At 43.9% G+C, this 24,127-nt stretch overlaps 1 protein-coding gene across 1 annotated transcript in view; it reads left to right on the top strand.

Annotated features, from left to right (window-relative positions):
* Nucleotides 1-24,127, top strand: part of LOC132817834 (sodium/calcium exchanger 3-like) — a 150,942-nt gene that overhangs the window by 54,867 nt on the left and 71,948 nt on the right. Inside the window, exon 2 of the mRNA XM_060828346.1 lies at nt 21,905-22,029. Coding sequence (XP_060684329.1) covers nt 21,905-22,029 — 125 coding nt within the window. The remainder of the gene's footprint in view (nt 1-21,904; nt 22,030-24,127) is intronic.

Genomic DNA, 24,127 nt, shown 5'->3' with positions numbered 1-24,127 from the left:
CTGGATGTCTTAAAATGCATGAAAGTGATTAAATCCCCAGGACCTGATCAGGTGTACCCTAGAACTCTATGGGAAGTTAGAGAAGTGATGCTTGAGATTAGAGTGAAGAGTGTGGTACTGGAAAAGCACAGCAGGTCAGGCAGCATCCGGGCAGCATGGAAATCAATGTTCTGGGCAAAAGCCCTTCATCAGGAATGAGGCTGGGAGCCTCGGGGGTGGAGAGATAAATGGGAGGGGATTGTGGGGCTGGGGAGAAGGTAGCTGAGAGTGCATAAGCTGGATGGAGGTGGGGTAAAGGTGATAGGTCAGAGAGGAGGATGGAGTGGATAGATGAGGAGGAAGATTCATAGGTGGGACAGGTCATGAGGAGCGGTGCTGAGCTGGAAGGTTGGAATTGGGGTAAGGTGGAGGGAGGGGAAATGAAGAAATTGGTGAAGTCCACATTGATGCCATAGAGTTGAAGGTTCTGAGGCAGAAGATGAGGCTTCCTACCTCCAGGCATCAGGTGGTGAGGGAGTGGCAGTGGAGGAGGCCCAGGACCTGCATGTCCTTGGCAGAGTGGGAGGGGGAGTTGATGTGTTGGGCAATGGGGCAGTGGGGTTGGATGGTACGGGTGTTCCGGACATGTGCTCTGCAAGAAGGTATCCAGTCTCCCCAATGTAGAGGAGACCGCATCGGGAGCAAAGAATACAATAAATGATATTGATGGATGTGCAGGTGAAACTTTGATGGATGTGAGGCGGAGGTGTGGGTGCAGGTTTTGTAATTCCTGCGGTGGCAGGGGAAGGTGCTGGGAGGGGAGGGTGGGTTGTTGGGAGGCGTGGAGCTGACGATGTAGTTGCAGAAGGAACGGTCTTCACGGAAAGTGGATAGGGTAGGGAGGGAAATATATCTCTGGTGATGGGGTCCGTTTGTACGTGGCGGAAATGTCGGTGGATGATGCGGAGGTTGGTGGGATGGAAGATGAGATCAAGGGGGGTTCTGTCCTTGTTGCGGTTGGAGGGGTGGGTTTTGAGAACAGAGGTGCAGAAAGTGGATGAGATGTGCTGGAGGGCATCATCAACCACGTGGGAGGAGAAATTGTGGTCTTTAAAGAAGGAGGCCATGTGGTGTGTTCTGTGTTAGCACAGGTCCTTATTAGAGCAGATATGGCAGAGGCAGAGGAATTGGGAATAAGGGATATCATTTCTGTAGGAGGCAGGCTGGGAGGAGGTGTAGTCCAGGTAGCTGTGGGAGTTGGTGGGTTTGTAGGAAATGTCAGTGTTGCATCGGTCACTGTTGATGAAGATGGAGAGGTCCACGAAGGGGAGAGAGATGTCTGAGATGGTCCAAGTGAATTTAAGGTCGGGGTGGAATGTGTTGGTGAAGTTGATGAACTGTTCAATCTCCTCATGGGAGCACGAGGTGGCACCGATGCAATCATCAATATAGCGGTGGAAGAGGTGGGGAGTGGTGCCGGTGTAACTGCGTAAGATGGACTGTTCCATGTAGCCGACAAAGAGACAGGCATAGCTGGACCCATGGGGGTGCCCATGGCTTCCAGCTTCATCTAGAGGAAGTGGGAGGATTCAAAGGAGAAATTATTGAGGGTGAGGATCGGTTCAACCAAACAAATAAGAGTGTCAGTGGACGGGTACTGGTGGGGTTGGGAGAGGAAGAAACAGAGGGCTTGGAGGCCCTGTCCATGGTGGATGGAGGTGTACAGGGACTGGATGTCCATCCATCCATCCATCCATCCATCCACCATGAACATTCATCTGCAGTTCTACATATGTTATTTACTATATCTGTTGCTCCCGGTGTGGTCTCCTCTACCTTGTGGAGACAGGACGCCTACTCAGAGTGCTTCAGAGAACATCTCTGGGACACCCGCACCAATTAACCCCACCGTCCCATGGCTCAACACTTCTACTCTCCCTCCCGCTCTGCCGAGGACGTGCAGGTCCTGGGCCTCCTCCACCTCCGCCACTTCCTCACCACCTGACATCTGGAGAAAGAACGTCTTATCTTCCGCCTCGCGACCCTTCAACCCCATGGCATCAATGTGGACTTCACCAGTGTCCTCATTTCCCGCCCCCCCCCCCCCCACCTTACCCCAGTTCCAACCTTCCAGCTCAGCACTGTCCTCATGACCTGACCCATCTGTTCATCTTCTTTCCCACCTATCTGCACCATGCTCCCCTCCAACTTATCACAATTACCCCCACCTCCATCCACCTAATGCACACTCAGCTACCTTCTCCCCAGATCCACCCTCCTTCCATTTATCTCTCCACCCCTGAGGCCACCAGCCAAATTCCTGATGAAGGGCTTTTGCTCGAAATGTCAATTTTCCTGCTCCTCAGATGCTGCCTGACCTGCTGTGATTCTCCAGCACCATACTCTTTGGTCTTTGTTAATATTTTGCTGTTTGAATTCATGCATCGCTGGACATTGGAGTGTGTCTGGGAAAATTAACAAACAGTGAAATTCACAACTGATCTTGGAGGAACTATCTGGGTGAAGTTACAGCACAGGAACAAATAAGTCAACAGTTTTAAGTGTGGCCTTCAGGAAGTCTGCAGTAGTGGGTAGAGTGGGTTCTTTCTTAGTTGTATGTTTTTTGAGATATGTCTCTTGATTAAGCTTAAAATATAAGCCATAACTATTAATTTAAACTGGAACAGTGTTTTGTAGAAGAATAAGACAATGTTATTTTCTGGGTCTGTAGATTGTGAAGGAGCAAAAATGGCCTTTAGTATAGTGATATGTGCTTCTTGTCAGGTGTGGGAGTTTAAGGAGAGTTTACAGGTTACTGTGGATTTTATCTGCAATAAATACTGTTGGTTGCGAATCCTATCACATCGAATGGATCAATTGGAGAGGCAATTGGAGGCATTGAGGAATTTACACCAGCAACGATATGTGATGGATGTCAGTTATAGGAAGGGGGAAAAGTCGCAGATACAGTTACATAGATGGGTTAACTCCATGAAAGGTAAGAGAGGTAGGCAGCTAGTGCAGGAGCTTTCTGTGGCTACCCCATTTCAAACAAATATGCTGTTTTGGAAAATGTAGGTGATAATGGATTCTCAGGGGAACGTAGCACAAACAGTCAAGTTTCTGATATTGAGACTGGCTCTAATGCAATGAGGGGATATCAGGTTCCAAGAGATCAATGGTGTTAGGGGATTCTCTAGTCCGAGGTACAGACAGCCGTTTATGTGACCAGCAGAGAAAAATCTGAATGGTGTGTTGCTTCCCTGGTGCCAGGATCAAGGATGTCTCAGAGAGGGTGCAGAATGTTCTCACGGGGGAGCGGGGTGAGTAGGAGGTCATTGTCCACATTGGAACCAATGACATAGGAGGGGAAAAGGTTGCGATTCTGAAGAGAGCAAATAGAGAGTTAGGCAGGAATTTAAAAAGGAGGTCCTCGAAAGTAGTAACATCTGGATTACTCCTGGTGCTATGAGCTAGTGAGGGCAGGAATAGGAGGATAGAGCAGATGAATGCATGGCTGAGGAGCTGGTATATGGAAGAAGGATCCATGTTTTTGGATGATTGGAATCACTTTTGGAGTAGAAGTGACCTGTACAAGAAGAACGGATTGCACCTAAATTGGAAGGATACCAAAATACTGGCAGGGAGATTTGCTAGAGCTGCTCGGAAGGATTTAAACAAGTATGATGGGGGGTGGGACCAGGGAGATAGTAGGGAAAGAGATCAATCTGAGACAGGTACAGTTGAGAACAGAAGCAAGTAAAACAGTCAGGGTAGACATGGACAAGGTAGGACTAAGAAATTAAACTGCATTTATTTCAATGCAGGGGGCCTAACAGGGAAGTCAGACGAACTCAGGGCATGGTTAGGAACATGGGACTGAGATACCATAGCAATTACAGAAACATGGCTCAGGGATGGACAGGACTGGCAGCTTAATGTTCCAGGATACAAATGCTACAGGAAGGATAGAAAGGGAGGCAAGAGAGGAGGGGGAGTGGCATTTTTGATAAGGGATAGCATTACAGCTGTGCTGAGGGAGGATATTCCTGGAAATACATCCAGGGAAGTTAATTGGGTGGAACTGAGAAATAAGAAAAGGGATGATCACCTGATTGGATTGTATTATAGACCCCCTAATAGTCAGAGGGAAATTGAGAAATAAATTTGTAAGGAGATCTCAGTTACCTGTAAGAATAATAGGATGGCTATGGTCGGGCATTTTAACTTTCCAAACATAGACTGGGACTGCCATAGTGTTAAGGGTTTAGATGGAGAGGAATTTGTTAAGTGTGTATAAGACAATTTTCTGATTCAGTATGTGGATGTACCTACTAGAGAAGGTGCAAAACTGGACCTACTCTTGGGAAATAAGGCAGGGCAGGTGACTGAGGTGTCAGTGAGGGAGCACTTTGGGGCCAGCGACCATAATTCTATTAGATTTAAAATAGTGATGGAAAAGGACAGACCAGGTCTAAAAGTTAATATTCTAAATTGGAGGAAGCCCAATTTTGATGGTATTAGGGAAGAACTTTCAGAAGCTGATTGGGTGGGGGGTGGGGTGGGGTGGGGGGAGGTGGATGTTAGCAGGTAAAGGGATGACTGGAAAATGGGAAGCCTTCAAAACAGATAACGAGAATCCAGAGGAACTATATCCCTGTAAGGGTGAAAGGAAAGGCTGGTAGGTATAGGGAATGCTGTATGACGAAAGAAGTTGAGGGTTTGTTTAAGAAAAAGAAGGAAGCATACATCAGGTATAGACAGGATAAATCGAGTGAATCCTTAGAAGAGTGTAAAGGCAGTGGGAGTATACATAAGAGGGGAACCAGGAGGGCAAAAAGGGGGCATGAGATAATTCTATTTGCCAAAGCTAAGAAGAATCCAAAAGGTTTTTGCAAGTATATTAAGGATAGAGGGGTAACTAGGGAGAGAATACGTCCCCTCAAAGATCAACAAGGCGGACTTTGTGTGGAGCTGCAGAAAATGGGGGAGGTACTAAACGGTATTTTGCATCAGTATTTACTCTGGAACAGGATATGGAAGATATAGAATGTAAGGAAATAAATGATGACATCTTGAAAAATGTCCATATTACAGAGGAGGAAGTGCTGGATGTCTTGCAATGCATAAAGATGGATAAATTCCCAAGACCTGGTAAGGTGTACCCTAGAACTTTGTGGGAAGCTAAGGAAGTGATTGCTGGGCCTGTTGCTGAGATATTTGTATCATCAATAGTCACAGGTGAAGACTGTGAGATTGGCTAACGTGGTGCCACTGTTTAAGAAGGGTGGTAAGGACAAGCCAGAGAACTAAAGATCAGTGAGCCTGACATCGGTGGTGGGCAAGTTGTTGGAGGGAATCCTGAGGGACGGGATGTACATGCATTCGGAAAGACAAGACTAATTAGGGATAGTCAACATGGCTTTGTGTGTGGGAAATCATGTCTCACAAACTTGCTTCAGTTTTTTGAAGAAATAACAAAGAGGATTGATAAGGGCAGAGCAGTAGATGTGATCTATATGGACTTCAATAAGGCATTTGACAAGGTTCCCCATGGGAGACTGATTAGCAAGGTTAGATCTCACAGACTACAGGGAGAACTAGCCATTTGGATGGAGAACTAGCCATTTGGATACAGAACTGGCTCAACGGTAGAAGACAGGGAGTGGTGGAGGAGGGTTGTTTTTCAGATTGGAGGCCTGTGACCAGTGAAGTTCCACAAGGAACAGAGCTGGGTCCTCTACTTTTCATCATTTATATAAATGATTTGGATGCGAGTGTAAGAAGTATAGTTAGTAAGTTTGCAGATGACATCAAAATTGGAGATGTAGTGGACAGCAAAGAAGGTTACCTCGGATTACAACAGGATCTTGTTCAGATAGGCCAATGGGCTGAGAAGTGGCAGATGGAGATTAATTCAGATAAATGAGAGGTGCTGCATTTTGGGAAAGCCAATCTTAGCAGGACTTATACACTTAATGCTAATGTCTTAGGGAGTATTGCTGAACAAAGAGACCTTGGAATGCAGGTTCATAGCTCCTTGAAAGTGAAGTCGCAGGTAGATAGGATAGTGAAGAAAATGTTTGGTATACTTTCTTTTATCGGTCAGAGTATTGAGTACAGGAGTTGGGAGGTCATATTACGGCTGTACAGGACACTGTTTAGACCACTCTTGGAATATTGTGTGCAATTCTGGTCTCCTTCCTATCAGAAAGATGTTGTGAAACTTGAAAGGGTTCAGAAAAGATTTATAAGGATGTTGCCAGGGTTGGAGGATTTGAGGTATAGGGAGAGGCTGAACAGGCTGGGGCTGTTTTCCCTGGAGCATCGGAGGCTGAGGGATGACCTTAAAAAGGTTTCCAAAATTATGAGGGGCATGGATAGGATAAATAGGCAAAGTCTTTTCCCTGAGATGGGGGAGTCCAGAACTTGAGGGCATAGGTTTAGTGTGAGAGGGGAAAGATATAAAAGCGACCTAAGGGGCAACGCTTTCACGCAGAGGTACGTGTATGGAATGAGCTGCCAGAGGAAGTGGTGGAGGCTGGTACAATTGCAAAAGGCATTTGGATGGGTCTATGAATAGGATGGGTTTGGAGGGATATGGGCTCGGTACTGGCAGGTGGGACTAGATTGGGTTGGGATATCTGGTCCGCATGGACGGGTTGGTCCGAAGGGTCTGTACATCTCTATGACTCTATGATTCTATGACTCTATGACATCATTCCTGTATGTGATGACCTGTGACCAAGATTGCAAATTTCATTTGTCATTATATATGCATTTTGCACATACTCTCGAAATACATTTCAGACTGCTTGCTGTCTGGTCCTTCCAACTTCTGAGCTATTCCTTACCCATAATATTTGCCTCTCCCAGCCCTCCCTGCATCTTGAGGAGCCTGTTGTATGTTTCATTCTGGTGCCCACTCTCATCTCACTCTGACTGCTCCTCTACCCCCTGACATTTTCAACACCTCTCATTCAAAGTGTCTTGTGCTTTCATAACCATGTCCTTTACCCTGCCACCACGGGAGGAACGTGTCACTGTACCGATGTGTTCAAATATCCCCAGCCAATCAATCCTTGTTACATTTGCATTATTCTAAGCATCACTTTGTCTCCCTGTATAGGCCTTTACTATGTAGTCCAATGCACCCCACCCCTACCCTTCTACTTCCCACTCCACCAAGGAGTTTCATCCCTCACTGCTAAGTAAACTGCACACTTTTAGAGGACTCTTGCACTGCCTATCTCTTCCTACCCTCCTGAATATGGCCAGATGACACCAGGTTCTAGTGCGACAGGTTGTTTTCAAATCACAAGCTTTCGGAGTGCTGAGGTGTGACTTCACCTGATGAAGAGGCAGCCGAAAGCTTGTCATTTCAAATAAACCTGTTGGACTATAACCTGGTGTCCTCTGCCTTCTGACCTTGTCCACACCAGTCCAACACCTCCACATCATATCCTTCTGAATGCCTACCACCTTACTGCCCTGAGTGAAATGTTTACCTTGATATGTATGCAGATATGTATTTAAATATATGGCACTGTCATAAAGGATATGTGAATCCAAAATGTTTAATTGCGATACAAAATGCAAATGCTCTTGCTCAAGTAGGCTTCCTGAAACGAATCCTAGAACGTCAAATCTAAAGGAAGCCATTCAACCGATTGTGTCTGAAAACTCCAAAGATTGTACCTGTTTATCTACTCACTTGAAACAGCTTGGAAACTATTCTCTCTCAAAATAGTCCATGCTCCAAAACTTCTTTGTAAAAAATCTCCATGAAATATTAAGCAGGGACAAACTTTATTTACTTTCAATCTTTTAAAACATACACTTTTAGAATTATCATGGAAACAATGGCTACAAAGCATTGGGTCAGGCTTCTATTCATTATCACTGTTCCTTAGTTAGAAATTTTAAGCAAAGAATTTTTTCTCATCTTTTTAAAATGTATAGGTTAAGTTTTACACTTCATAAAATCCCTACAGTGTGGAAGCAGGCCATCCGGCCCATTGAGTCCACACCGACCCTCTGAAGAGGGTCCCACCCTTACCGGCCCCCTATGACACTGCATGTCCTCTGGCGAATCCCAGCCAGCCTGCACATTCCTGGACACTATGGCAATTTAACATGGCCAATCCACCGAGCCTGCACTTCTTTGGACCGAGGGACGAAATCAGAGCACCCACAGGAAACCAACGCGGACACATTTGCAAACTCCACACAGATAGTCACCAGAGGATGGAATCCAACTTCAGGAATGATGTATTAAACAAACAACCTAATGCCTGCGCTGTGCCAGTTTATTATCATGTGGAAACTCTGCTGGTTTATTTTTGATTAATATTTCCCAGGTAGAATGAACATATGGTATTCACTCCAGAGGTGCCATACATTCTGGATGCTGTCTATCACCTCCTGAGATGGACAAATGTCATTCATTCATTCATTCATTCATTCATCATTTGCCAGTTTGATTGTTTGAAGTGATTGTTTTCACCTCCTGCTGTGGGACAAGAGCCTGTCAGTTGCACTCTGGAACTTGGGCAATCCTCAAAATATTGTCACAATTGGTGGGTGCTAACGGTAGAAATGTTACTGCAATTTAATGACATGGCAGGATAACTGTGCATGAGCTGAACATTACCAAGATTTGCCCCAGTTCAGCATTAACTAGCTGCTTAAACTTTTGATAGATATATTTTTAGCACGAGGACCAATGCTTAGGGATATCCACTTGTAATTGACTTTTATTGGTTCAATAGCTAGCTTTTGGGGGTGAGGATTCATCCTTCAGATTTTGCTCAGAAGTTTATGGCTGACAGCATTTCAGTCAGTGGAGAGCAACTTCAAGGTTGGTGGATACTGCTAATTAGCTCAATTGCCAGTCTTCATGTTGTGTGAGCAGGCTGGGTAACTTTGGTTGGAGAGAGGAAATGGTGTTACATTTGAATATTAATGATTCACAGGCACTCACCTTCCAGCATGGGTCATTTGATACTGATGCACTATTTAAAATGGCTTCAGTGAGTGAGTATTGATGGAATTTTATATTCTCTGTCGAATAGTGCGTGCACAAGAAGAAACAGCTACTCACTGTGTGGAAGTTGAATGAGATATTATGAAATTCTGTAGTGTGTGATCACATTTATGATGCCCTTAACATAATGTAAGGAACATTATCAAACAAAATTTTAAATCAAGAAAACACGCTGAATGGGTTTTGGTGAGTTTGGATCCTGGCGTGTGAGTTTTTGAGGTACGGAGGGCTTAAGATGAAAAAGTGGCCAGGTGAGTAATGGAATAAATCCAGAAATTACTGGAGAAACTCAGCAGGTGTGGCAGCATCTGTGGAGAGAGAGAGAAAAACAGAGCTAAGACATTGAGTCCAATGACTTGTGTAGTTAAGTCTCTGTGTGCGTGATGTAGGTAAGACGAGCTAACTCAGATAATGTATCACTGTGAGTAATGTGGGAGTCAGGCATTAACTAATTTATTATCTTACCAATACCACCACCACAAGCCTTTCCACTCAGACACAAGTGGTTCCATATCTTGAGAGGCTCTGCTTTCTCTCCACAGATGCTGCCAGAGCTATTGAGTTTCTCCAGCAATTTCTGTTTTAATTGCCCTGAGTGTGGATATGGACACATGTCAGTTATGTTCAGAGCAGCCGTGTTGATTTCAGTATTGGAGTTGAGGCGTCATGCTGGGGTTGCGTAGAATGTTGGTGAGGCCTCTTCTGGAGTACTGTGTGTGGTTCTGCTTGCCCTATTACAGCAAGGATCTTATTAAACTGGAGGGGGTTCAGGAGAGATTTACCAGGATCTTGTTGGGATTGGAGAGTTTGCGTTACAAAAAATAACTGGATTGGCTTTCACTGAGATATAGGATGTTGAGGTATAGAGATTTATAAAATCATGAGGGGCATAGATAAGGTGAATAGCAAAAGTCTTTCTCCCAAAGGTGGGAGATATATTTTTAAGATGAGAGGAGAAAGATTTAAAAAGGACATGAGGACCAACATTTTTACACAGAGAGTGGTTTGTGTTTGGAATGAACTGCCAGAGGAAGCGGTGGATGCAGATACAGTGACTATATTTGAAAGACATTCGAATAAGTTCATGAATAGGAAAGGTTTGGAGGGATATGAGTCAAGCACAGGCAGGTAGGAGTGGTTTAGTTTGGGAACATAGTTGGCATGGAATGCTTGGACCGAAGGATCTGTTTCCGTGCTGTATGACTCTATGAGTCTGTAGCCAGTTCCCTGGGATCTTGTGGTGCAGTGATCATGTGAGCTCAGAGGTCCCGGAGAAATTGGGGACTGCAGATGCTGGAGATCAGAATCGAGGGTGTGGTGCTGGAAAAGCACAGCAGGTCAGGCAGCATCTGAAGAGCAGAAGAATTGACGTTTCATCAGGAATGAGGTTTTGGTTAAAGTTCCACCTGCTCCAGAGCTTTGTCATAATCTCTTTAACCAGGTTAATTAGAAAATATCAAACCACTTTCCCCAGGGGCTATCTGAGAGAACAGGAGAGCAGTCAGGAGTTTGTGTCAAACGGAACAGAGTGAATAGACAGTTGAAGAGTCAGTCTAACTCCTGCCATTTAATTTGATAGATACATTTTTACCATATAAACAAACTAATCTTTTACCCACACTAAAATATTATCAACACATTGAGTTCCTGTCTTGTATAATAATCTTTTATGTGGCATTTTACTGAATTCCTTATAGAAATCCAAAAGTACCACAAATGTTGGTTTCCCCTTATCTATCCTGCATGCTACATCCTCAAAGAGCTCAATAAATTTACTAAACACAGTTCCGCTTTCAAGAAACATGTTGACTCTGTCCGAACGAAATATCATTTTCTATATACCCTGCTATTGCTCCTTTAATAATGGGTTCTAGTATTTTTCAATGCTGGCTTGTTGTTTCTTGACTTCCCTCTCCCAGCTTTCTTGAATGCTGGTGTTACATTTCCAGTTTAACAATCCACTGGGACCTTTCCAGAACGTAGGCCTTTTTAAAAATTACTACCAATGTGTCAGGTCCCAGTCACTTCTTTTAAGACCCTGCATTGTGAGTCATGGGGCCTTTGGACACTGCCTTTGAGTTCAAACCCTGTAAGTTCCTCATCCTCAAATTCCTTTCCAACTTCCTATTAATATTGTTTATGGAATCAACATTCATCACCCTTCCAGGTTTTGAGAAGTCTGAGTTGGAAAAATTGAAGTTACTTCATCTCTTTTCTACATTTTTTGGTAATACTCAAACACACAACAAACCATAATGCTTGCAGACCACTGACAACAGTGATTAGTTGCGAACAAACGATATCTGAGGGAAGACCAAAACTTGCATCATTTGTCTTCAGAATATCTTGTAATAATTGAGGTTGCTATGTCCTAGAGCAAGTCAACATCTGTGTATTTCACCCTGCCTCCAGTAAAAATGCTATCCCTTATTCCCAATTCCTCTGCATCCTCTGCATCTGCTCCAGGAGGACCAAGTCCACCATAGAACATCCCAGATGGTCGCCTCCTTCAAAGACCACAATTCCCCCTCCCAAGTGGTTGACAATGCCCTCCAGCGCTTCTCCTCCATTTCCCGCACCTCTGCCCTTTAACCCCACCCCTCCCAACGCAACAAGGACAGAACGTCCCTGGACCTCACCTTCAACTCCACAAACCTCTGCCAACCTTGCTTCATCGTCCGCCACTTCTGCCACTTACGAACAGACCCCACCACCAGAGATATATTTCCCTCCCCGCTATCTGCATTTCAGAGAGACCATTCCCTCCACAACTCACTTGCTCCCCCCAACAACCCACCCTCCACCCCGCCCCTTCCCCTACCATCGCTAAAAGTGCAAAACCTGCGCCCACAGCATCCCCCTCACCTCAAGACCAGAAAGAATCCTTCTACATCCGAAAGAGAGTTACTTGTACTTCCACACATGCCATCTCCTGTATCTGTTGCTCCCGATGTGGTCTCCTCTACAGAAAACAGGATGCCAACTTGCTGATTGTTTTAGAGAACACCTCTGGGACTCTTCATCAACCAACTCCATTATCCTGTAGCTGAACGCTTTAACTCCTCTTCCCACTCAGCTAAGGACATGCAGGTCCTGGGCTTCCTCCATTGCTAAACCTTAACCATCCGATGCCTGGAGGAATAACATCTCACCTTGGGACCCTCCAACCACACAGGATGAATATGGATTTCACCAGTTTCCCCATTTCCCCTCCCCCCACATTATCCCAGTCCTAACCTCCGAAGTTGGCACCGCTTCCTCTTGAATGGTCCTACCTGTCCATCTTCCTTCCCACCTATCCACTCAACCTCCTCTCCAATCTATCACCTTCACCCTTCCTTCATTTACCTATCGCATTCTCAGCTTCTTTCCCCCAGTCCTCTTCCCCCCCCCCGCCCCCACCCGCCTCCCATTTATCTCTGAGCCCCCTTGGCCCCCAAGCCTCATTCCTGAAGAAGAGTTTATACCCGAAGTGTCGACTCTCCTGCTCCTCGGATGCTGCCTGACCTGCTGTGCTTTTCCAGCACCACACTCTTTGACTCTGATCTCCAGCATCTGCCATCCTCACTTTCTCAAAGTCTGTGTATTTGGCAGATGGTTTCTCTCTTGACTGGCCAAAGTCTACCCACTGTGTTCACAGCACAAGTCAGGAGCGTGACAGAATATTCCCCTCACTCCTAGAGAGGTGCGGCTGTGGTAGTATCCAGGAAACTTAACATCATACAAAAACACTTCATCAGCACCTTAAATGTCCACTCTATCAGAGGTGCAGCGTGGTGATAGTACATACTGGCCACTCACCAGGACTTCTTTGCCAGTGCCTCAGAGTGTCCATCATTATGAAGGACAAGGAGTAAATGATTCCTTCCCAAGCTGCACAGCACTGTTTTTCCACGGAACTACATCTGTCCCTCAGCTCTGTTGGAGCAATTATATGACGCCAAGCGTTGTCGTTTGAAAAAGAAACCCCATTGCCATCTTAGCAAAGGAAAAGAGGATGGCCAGTCTTTTTAAGGCTCTGGGAAATTCCCCTCAACTGACCGTAACATGAAGCACCTCATTATGATTAGCACTGCTGTCTCCCAGCGGCAGAGACCCAGGTTTGATTCCAGCCTCAGGCGACTGTCTGTGTGGAATTTGCACATTCTCCCTGTGTTTGCGTGGGTTTCCTCCTGGTGCTCCAGTATCCCCCCCACAATCCGAAGGTGTGCAGTTTAGGTGAATTGGCCATGCTAAATTGCCCGTAGTGTTCAGGAATGTATAGATTTAAGTGCATTCGTTTGGGGTAAATGTAGAGTATAGGGTAAGGGAATGGGTCTGGGTGGGATAGTCTTTGGAGGGTCGATGTGGACTTGTTGGGCCAAATGGCCTGTTTCCACTCTGTAGGGATTCTATTCTATATTTAAATATGAGTTCCTTTCAAGATTTTTATTCTTGAGGATAAATTACGTCCAAAAGTGCGTTGGAAGAAAGAAACTCGGAAAAAAATCAAAGCAGGAATGTCTTTTATTGTAACAGGGTTTTGATACATTGTGGTGATTTCTTTTGCTGAGAATATTAACCAGAAGCCTGCCACTGAATTAATCATTCAAGCTTCTAAAAGTTAGGAAGCAGCAGCCATTTTTACTGTTACCAGGCAACAGGGTCAGGTGGGAGTCTGACCTATCCGCCCGCACCCCCCAACATAGTTGGGGGTAGTCACCTTTCAATAAGGGGCTCTCCGGGTTGGAAGAAGCAGTAGCTTGCATTTCAGGCAAATGAGAGAGAGAGAGAGAGAGCACACTATGATTTTGAGACTGCCTCTCCCTAATGTTTTAAAGAGTTGGAAGTGCCTTCAACAGACAAGCCCCAGCTGTGAACAGGAGGCAGGAAAAGGCCTCCAACCCTGCTTGGAATGTTGACTCCTCAGTCTTCTAAATGACTTGGAGGACACAGAAGGTGTCTTTGTTGATGGGTCTTTAAAGATTCATTTATTCGCCCCATGTGACATATGGCCCAGTAGTCTTGACAGGTGACGTGAATTTCCGTGTCGGATCACCTCTGTATTTCCCAGAAGGAAAGTCCATTCAACTTAATGCTTGAGTTGCCCTGGTCTAACTTGTATACTTCAAAATGGAGGACCAATGCAGCCAGTAAGTGTATTTCAAAGTATTTCTGGTTTTGACCCTCTGACTAACCCCATCAGCACAGAAAATGTTTCCCCAACACATTGCCACATGATGAAATGAATTCTTCTGATTCTTCATCTTCTCGATGCTGGCAGATGTTATATGAGTGGGCAGATGACATTTCCTGTCCTGGTGAATCTGGGAATGGAATCAGAATTGGGGCTGGATCCACTGGTCCTGAAATATGGAATAAGCCAAGCAGTCATTCCCAAAGGTACAAGGACTGTACAGAATGAGACATTTTAGTTTGACCCATGCTTCAGCATCAAAGTAATGATTGAGGAGTCTGGTTTCATTAGTCTTGTTTTTAATGAAAATTCCATGCTGAAAGTCCACTGTGATTTTATCCCATGTAACGGTCATAGAGCCATGAAGTCATAGAGATGTACAGCATGGAAACAGAATGTTTGGTCCAACTCATCCATGCCGACCAGATGTCCTAAATTAATCTCATACCATTTGCCAGCACTTGGCCCATATCTCTCTAAACCCTGCTTATTCATACACCCATCCAAATACCTTTCAAATGCTGTAATTGTGCCATCCTCCTCCACTTCCCGTGGTAGCTCATTCCCTACACTCACCACCCTCTGCATGAAAAAGTTGCTCCCTTTCAAATCTTTCCCCTCTCACCTTAAACCTATACCCTCTAGTTTAGGACTCCCCTACACAGGGAAAAACACTTTGGCTGTTCACCCTATCCATGCCCCTCATAGTTTTATAAACTTCTGTAAGGTCACCCCTCAACATTTGACACTCCCCAGCCTAATCAGCCTCTCCCTATAGCACGAACCCTCCAACCCTGGCAAAATCCTCATTAATCTCTTCTGAACTCTTTCAAGTTTCACAACATCTTTCCCATAGCTGGGAGGCCAGAATTGAACACAGTATTCCAAAACTGGCCTTATCAATGTCCTATACAGCTGCAACTTGGTGTCCCAATTCCTATACTCAATGCACTCTCCATAATGATAAGTAAAATCATAACTTTTCAAAGGATAATGCATTGAAATGTTTTATGAATAATAAAATCAATGCAACTAATTGATGTGTTACAGTTCACTTGGAGTCTGAGTTACCATGGCAACATACTTATTGTAATCTGGAGCTATGATTAATGATGGCAAAAACTTCAATATTCTTCCCAGCACGTATTAGACCAGGAATTTCTTTGCTCTTAACCCCTGCCATTGGTGTGTGCTGGGAGGTTTGCAGGTGGATACTCAATTGGTTTGGTTTTGATTAGTGCAAACCCTTCCTTGGCCATCAATGCTTTTGGGTCAAGTCTTGAGCCATGAGCTTCTGACCCAGAGTCAGAGACAGTACCCGTGGACCACAAAGAACCTCCAGTTTTGTGAACACCTAGGATGAGATTACGCATAATATTTGAAACTTTGGTTTATGTTAATTGTATTGATTGTCAAACAATGATTTTTAAATAGTTGGCATCCAGATTTTTGACATTATCCATTTGAGACAGAACAAGAACCTAATCTTATTAATTGTTAAACAATGGTTTTTAACTGGATGGCATCCAGATTTCAGTTATTATCTATTTGAGACAGAACAATGCTTTGGTTTTGATCAATTTGAACGGCTTCATTGAAGGCAGCAAAACTCATAGTTGTCACCTGAAGGATCACCATTTATTATGAGGCTATAACAAGTTTATCAAGAAATAATGTACAGTTGATTACACTGAAATATGAATGCATCCCAATCCATCATTCAGATTGCTAATAAAGTTTAATTTTTTGTGCTATATGAGAGCTCGCAATGATGAACCATTGTAATAAACATAAGAAATCTCAAATGGTTTCTGTGCTGCTCATGAATATGAAAGGATGTGGGTGTTTTATATAGTAGTAGTCCCGTGCAATTATTAGACCAAAAGGCTTTGTAAATTTTTAATTAAATGAAATACATAACGATCATCAATGAAATCAGTTCCATAAAATCTTTGATATTGTTAGCTTCCAGGATGGATCTTGGAGGAGGTGGAGATAATTTGTTTCCAAGTGGAAAATTACAAAGAACATTTTAATTGTAGACTCGGGTGATGATTGAAAAACATGCAAATGAAATGCCATTGATTCACCCTGATACTTGATTCCCAGCGGGTGAAATTGAGCTCACCAGAGCCTGTTTCTGGGGTGCCACGGGGCTGCCTGAAGTTTCGGAAATGGGTTGCGGCGCATGCACGCATCTCTAACAGGGAGGGTGCCAGTTACCAAATTGGCTAAAGAGTTCATGTGGATGTGCCAGGACTGACAACAGAATGCAGAGCAGGTACAGCAAGATATCAGTCATTGTGCGTTGCCCTTTTCAACCTGTAGTCCCCACAACGTTCCATCTCAGCATCACACCACTGTATGTAGCATGAAGAAACCTCAGCAATCCCAACCCTCGCCATCGCACTGATGTTTAACAGGATTGTCAACTACTTCCTGGTTAATTGCTGGCTCACCTCATCTCACTGCTGCTGCAATTCTGAGCATTCTGGATGTTTTCCACAATTCTCTGACGTTTTAGATGTTCACAGCGAGTGATGTGCAGTTATTTTTCTGCTGACTACAAAGCTTTCCTGCCAGAGCTGGGTGAACAAGCGGACTCTGCCCTTAGCAATGAGCAACATAGTGGGAATGAAAGGAGGTCAACCAGAGCAAGTCCAGCTGCTAGAAGAAGGAGGATGAGAAGCGGATTAAGCAGGGGTTTGTAACCGTTCAGTGTCATTTGGGAGCCGTTCTCCTGTCTGGGGTCCACATTCAGGTTCAGTGTTTGATTAAGGAAGTTGTGACAGAAATCTGCAATCAGGCACAACTCCAATCTCAAAGGAGGGTCTGTAACTTATAAAATGGCCATGAGCTACAAACTTCTCCATGTTTTGCTCCTTCCAGGATGATAGTGGGGATATTGGCAATATCTAAAAGCTTACAGTACAAACAGTTCACTTATCTTCAGTTGCTTCATCAGTTTTCCCTCCATCACAAGGTTAGAGGTGGAAATGTTCTCACAGTATTCAGTAAGTTCAGTAATTCCTCAGATACTGAAATATTTCTGTCCATTGGCAAGAAGACCTGGATACCCTTTGGCTTGGGCTAGTTAACAGCAGGTAACATTGGTGAATGAAAGTGTCCAGCAGTGACCATCTCCTAGAACAGAGAATGCAACCATCTTCCTTTGCATTGAATGACATTACCATCACTGAATCACCCACGATTCTCATTTTTTGTGTTACTATTGACCAGAAACTGAACCAGACCCGACCATAGAAATATTATGATGACAAGATCAGGTCAGAGGCTGGAATTCTATTGTGAGTTCTAACTTCTCAAAGCTTGTCCACCTTCTACTAGGCACAAGCCAGGAATGTGTGTGCAGTTTTAACAACACTTGAAGCTTAACACCATCTAGCACTAGATTGGCACTCTATCCACCTCATTTAATATTCACTCCCTCCATCACTGATGCAATGTGGCAGCAGTGTGTGTGATCTACAAATCATAAACAACACACCTAGCATTGCAAGGGCATCTTCCATACCAGCAACCTGAACTACCTTGAAGAACAACAGCAACAAAGGTGTACAAGCACCTTCACTTTCCGACTCATGGGAATGTCCTTCCTCAAACTGCAGAAGAAGCATCCATAAAAATGACAACCATTTCAAGCATCTTATTTCATTTTGTTCATTTTGGTCTTTCTTATGTTGCCCTTTTTAAGGTGGTCATTACTGCTCCTCACTTGTGAACTTCCTTAGGAGTCTAATTGTCCTCAAGTACCATTCAATATAATGGCAGATCCCAAGACCATGCACTGTTATACAGTGTTTATTTCGGAGATTTCTTTGTGCTTTATCCTTTATCTTCTCCTGCCTTTCGCCAGTGATGTGATAATCAATAATTGCTCTTCACATTTCTGTTGTAGCAACGAAAGCATCGCATTAATTAAGGAGATACACAAGCAAGCAGGAGGTTGATGGGGTACTTTGCAAATGGAAATCTAATGCTACAGTAAAAAGCTAAACCTCCTTACCCACATTTCCCTCTTGAGTAACCATCTTGAATATTCTAAACTCATGTGCAAGGCAAAGTGACTAAGAAAGTTCTAGAAACTGGTCGCTGAACCAGTTAATCATTATAAAGATGGCATCACTCTCTATTTCCTTGCTTGGCCATACTGAGCTCTGAGGAACCAACCACACATTGCAAACAATATTGTTTTCTGCGATCATCAATCAAAAGAGTTCTGAAAAGCCAGTAATTTTTATTTGTGTAACATTCCTGTTTATTCATTTTTTTAAGATACACATGACAAAGGTTAATGTAGTCTGCTGTCTTTGTTGAAAAACAAACAAGCCATTCTGAGGATGGACCTTAAAATCACTCCAGTGTTGACACCAGTTGTTGCATGTGACAAAACCAATTGACTAATACGCTTCATGAGCATCTGAGGTTGCATTTACATGATTGGTAAATGTAGCAAGAAGAAAAAGTTTAACCGTCGAACTGTTACTTAACATGGAATGTAATGCAGACACTAAAACCCAACCAGGACTGCAGTAAAGTGGAATGGGAATGTTTCTTTCCAGGGATACTCACTGCACTTTGCTGAGATAATATCTCGAGCTGTGGTGTGAATAAACAATTATTTGTGAGGCTTCTACATAAAAACTGGTTTCCTTAATTTCAAAGGTGGGCAAAAACCCTGCAAACATTGTTCTCCAACAAAAAACAGTGCTCATTTATATTGTGGACCCAGTAACGAAGCTTGTGGTATACCACTGGTCACAGGCCTCCAGTCTAAAAAGCACCCTCCACCATGTCCTTCTGGGGTCTTGTACCTTCGAGCCAAACGGCTACTTCTCCCTGTATTCCATGAGATCTAATCTTGCTAACCAGTTTACCATGAGGAACCTTGTCTTACTGAAGTCCATATTGATCATGTCCACCGCTCTGCCCTCTCAATCCTCTTTGTTACTTCTTCAGAAAACTCAGTCAAGTTAGTGAGACATGATTTCTCAAGCACAAAGCCATGTTGACTATTCCTAATCAGTCCTTGCCTTTCTAAATACATGTACATCCTGTCCCTCAGGATTCCCTCCAACAACTTATCCATCTCCGATGTCAGACTCACCAGTCTATAGTTCCCTGGTTTTTTCCTTATCACCTTTCTTAACTAGTGGCAACTTGTTAGCCAACCTCCAGTCTTCCGTCATCTCACCTGTGGCTATTAACGATCCAAGAATCTCAGCAATGGGCCCCACTTCCCTAGCTTCTCACAGAGTTCCAGGGTAAACCTGATCAGGTCCTGAGGATTTATCCACCTTTATGCGTTTAAGACATCCAGCACCTCTTTTTCTGCAATATGGACAATTTTAAGATTTACGATTTATTTCTTGTTGTTCTGTATCTTTCATATCCTTCTTCATTGTAAAGACTGATGCAAAATACACATTTAGCATATCCCCATCTCCTGCAGTCCCACACATAGGCGGCCCTGCTGAGCTTTAAGGGGTCCTATTCTCTCCCTAGTTACCCTTTTGATCTTAAGTTATTTACAAAATCCCATTGGATTCTATTTAACCCTTTTTGACCTCCTGATTTCCCTCTTAAATATACTGCCTTTATACTCATCTAAGTCTAAATCTTTCACTTATAAAATGCTCAAAGTCATCATAGAATAATCAATTATTCCAGCATCAGCAAAATGTAATGAATACTATTAAAGCCTCTCTTTCTTATCAGTGATTTAATTGGCTGGCTATGTCTTTTGAGGGAAGTTGGAGCAATTTGACTCCTTGGAGTCAAAAAGAATGAGATGTGATCTTACTGAAGTATCTAAGCGTCTGATGGGGTTATACTGGGTGGATGCTGAAAGGATATTTCCTTACCTGGAGTAATTTGAACGAGGGGGCACAATTTAAAAATGTGGAGCTTTAATTTGTCTCAGATAAACAGTGAAGGTTGGTTCATTGAATATATTCAGTAAGGCTGAATTGATAGATATTTCATTGGCAAGATATAAAGGTTCCAGTGTTGGACTGGGGTTGACAAGGTCAGAAGTCAAATGACGCCTGATGAAGGAGCAGTGCTCCAAAATCTGGTGATTTCAAATAAACCTGTTGAACTATAACCTGGGGTTGTGTGACTTATGACATTGGCAAGGAAGTCAATGGTTATAGAGATCAGACAGGAAAGTAGATTTAAGGCTGCAATTAAATCTGCCAATGAATGGCAGTCTTCATGGGTCAAATGACCTATTTGTCCTGCGGTGCCTTATGCTATTGTATGGAGTAATGGTGCGGTGTCTTGATGTATTAACAAGCCAAAATCATAAAATCTAGAACATAGATTCATGTTCCTACTTCCCAGGCAGAAAGGTCATGATTTTATCATTGTCCTCTAAGTAGGAAAGCCTGGAGGGTGAGAGGAAGGATTGAAGGTTGAATTGCCATTGATTACATTTAACATTCGAAGGTTTGACTGGATCAAAGCTTCAAACCAGATGAATATCTGATATACTTGAAGATTCAGCATGGACCTGGCATGTGAGGGAATTTCCGCATCCAGGTGCCACTCCTCCTCCCGGATACGAGGAATAACTCAAACTGTTCATTGCCATACAACACTGCAGTGTGTCCAACTCTGGTTCTCAGTTTTAATCTTCATATTCACTGAAACAGTCACATTTCTGCTCTCTGGCAGAAATACTGAGGGATATACTGAGAATGTTGCGATCAAAAATTAATCCTGATTTAGTGACTTTTGATCTTAACCACAACTTTAACTTAATTTGAAGCCCATGTGCTTTACTCAGCCAAGGATAATATGATGAACTCAAAAGCAGAACGCGTTCATCCAGCTGCAGGATTAAATTTTAAATATATTATTAGATTCTAGATTTTTTTCTTTGTCTGTAGCCACTTTGTTTTGCAGAGATGGACCAGGATCAATATAAAAGTGCTATTAAATAATCTACAATTGTCTTGGAATACACAGAACAGCAGCATGATATCTGTGATATCAGTTTCTCTTCAGTTGCTGTAAAAACAGTGGAGGAGATCATAGAGTCACAGAGATGTACAGCATGGAAACAGACCCTTCAGTCCAACTTGTCCATGACAACCAGATATCCCAACCTAATCTAGTCCCACCTGCCTGCACCCGGCCCATTCCTCTCCAAACCCTTCCTGTTTATATACCCATCCAGATGCCTTTTAAATGTTGCAATTGTACCCGCCTCCACCACATCCTCTGGCAGCTCATTCCATACACGTGCCACCCTCTGCATGAAAAAGTTGCCCCTCTCACCCTAAACCTATGCCCTCTAGTTCTGGACTCTCCCACCCTAGAGAAAAGACTTTGTCTATTTATCCTTTCCATGCCCTTCATGATTTTATAAACTTCGATAAGGTCACCCCTCAGCCTCCAATATTCCAGGGAAAACAGCCCCAGCCTATTCAACCTCTCCCTCTAGTTCAAACCCTCTCACCCTGGCAACATCCTTGTAAATTTTTTCTGAACCCTTTCAAGTTTCACAATATTTTTCTGACAGGAAGGAGACCAGAATTGTACTCAATATTCCAACAGTGGCCTAACCAATGTCTTGTACAGCTGCAACATGATGTCCCAACTCCTGTACTTCAATAAGATTGCATCCACAGTTCACACTACAGCTGTAAGTAATGAAAGAGATGTTTGTTTTACAGAGGACTCTGGTCGGAAGCTGTCAATTGAAGAAGAGGAGGCAAAACGGATTGCAGAAATGGGAAAACCCATTCTGGGGGAGCATCCAAAATTGGAGGTCATCATTGAAGAATCCTATGAATTCAAGGTACAAAAATCTTCTTTTTCCATTTTAGGCTGTGACAGGGCATATGATAATTTATCATAACAGAAATAAGAGATTAATCAAGAGTGTTAAGAGATTTTGGAGATACCGGGGAAATGATATGGAGGTCATGCCATGATCTAGGTAAATGGTGGGGCAGGCTTGAAGAGGCAATCTGTCAACTCCAGTTCCCAGTCCCGATGTTCCTATGTCTGCATCTATCTGGGAATTGACTTTGAACACAGGATTATTTATATTATGCTCTTGTCTAATAAATTCAGGTGAGTAAGGGCCAATTATTTCACATTCCGGTATCAGAATAAATGGGTTAGTTGGAAAAAATTGTATTATTAATGGCAAAGATAACCGGGGGATGTGCTAAATATTGGTAGAGCACACATACAGTTAATCCCGAGTTTCTCAGAGAACGTTGTGTTGACCCTTTTATTGTTGCAGTTCCCCTTGCTTTCATGGTGGTCTTAGACTTACAGAAGTTTGGAGCAGAATTTTCACTCACCTACCATCGGCAATATTTGAATAAATTCAGTGGGTGCCTGGCAGGATTATTGCTGCCATCAGGCCACCACCTTGGGAAAGTAGGGAAAATCAATCCTGGCGTTTTTGGAAGTGGTGAACTTGACTGCACTCTCAGCTAAAATGTAAATCTCTCCTGTTCATGCAATACCAAGAAAGCATGTGTCCCAAAAAAGCCCAGACTTATAGTGGTGGGTGATATATTATTCAACATGTTCCTTCCATCTCAATTGAATAAAAGTGCTGCGTTTGAGAAAACACTTCAGATAGCTGACATTGGTTCCAATAGGAAGACCCTGAGGTGGTGTCAGGATGTAAGAGCCAATGAAATATCTATTTGTACAATTTCCCCACCCTCACTTTGTTCTCTACCCCTCCTCCTAAAACCTTAAACTGCTGGAATTATGTTGAGCAGCCAGACCTTTTCCTGAAGAAAGCTCCACCCTCACTTCCTGCTGCTGTCCTCAGAGTTCGATCTGGTCATGTACATCACTCGGAGATATCTCTCCAATTCAGTCATGAAGAAATCCATGCTACAAATGCTCACGTGAAGGACTGGTGCAAACACAACGAGTTGGATGGCCTTCTCCTTTTCACCTTCACGACTCTGTGATACTGACATCTGTTAATCTCTCTGAGTAAACTGTTTAAAATCACCTGGGCAAAAGTGAGGACTGCAGATGCTGGAATCCAGAGTCTAGATTAGAGTGGTGCTGGAAAAGCACAGCAGGTCAGGCAGCATCCGAAGAGCAGGAAAATTGACATTTCAGGCAATAGCCCTTCATCAGGAATAGAGGCAGGGAGCCTCCAGGTTGGAGAGATAAATGAGTGTGGGGTGGGGCTGGGGGGCGAAAGTAGCAAAGAGTACAATAGGTAGATGGAGGTGGGGATGAAGGTGATAGGTCAGAGAGGAGGGGAGAGCAGATAGGTGGGAAGGGAGATTGGCAGGTGCAACAGGTCATGAGGATGGTGCTGAGCTGGAAGTTAGGAACTGGGGTAAGGTGGGGGGAGCTGAAAATGTGTTGCTGGAAAAGCGCAGCAGATCAGGCAGCATCCAAGGAACAGGAAATTCGACATTTCGGGCATAAGCCCTTCATTAGGTGGGGGGAGGGGAAATGAGGAAACTGGTGAAGTCCACATTGATTCTTCGGGTTGAAATATTCCGAGGTGGAAGTTGAGGCGTTCTTCCAGGCGTCGGGTGATAAGAGAGTGGCGATGGAGGAGGCCCAGGACCTGCATGTCCTTGGCAGACTAGGAGGGGGAGTTGAAATGTTAGGCCACGGGGTGGAGGGGTTGATTGGTGCGGGTGTCCCGGAGATGTTCCCTAAAGCGCTCTGCTAGGAGGCATCCGGCCTCCCTAATGTAGAGGAGACCGCATCAGGAGCAACGGACACAAGAAAAGACATTGGTGGATGTGCAGGTGAAACTTTGATGGATGTGGAAGGCTCCTTTGGGGCCTTGGATGGAGGTGAGGGAGGAGGTGTGGGCACAGTTTTTGCAATTCCTGCAGTGGGAGGGGAGGGTGCCAGGAAGGGAGGGTGGGTTGTTGGGGGGTGTGGACCTGACC

This window comes from Hemiscyllium ocellatum, chromosome 8 (assembly GCF_020745735.1).
Source record: "Hemiscyllium ocellatum isolate sHemOce1 chromosome 8, sHemOce1.pat.X.cur, whole genome shotgun sequence".
Classification (NCBI taxonomy): domain Eukaryota; kingdom Metazoa; phylum Chordata; class Chondrichthyes; order Orectolobiformes; family Hemiscylliidae; genus Hemiscyllium; species Hemiscyllium ocellatum.
This window is presented reverse-complemented; position numbering and strand designations above follow the sequence as displayed.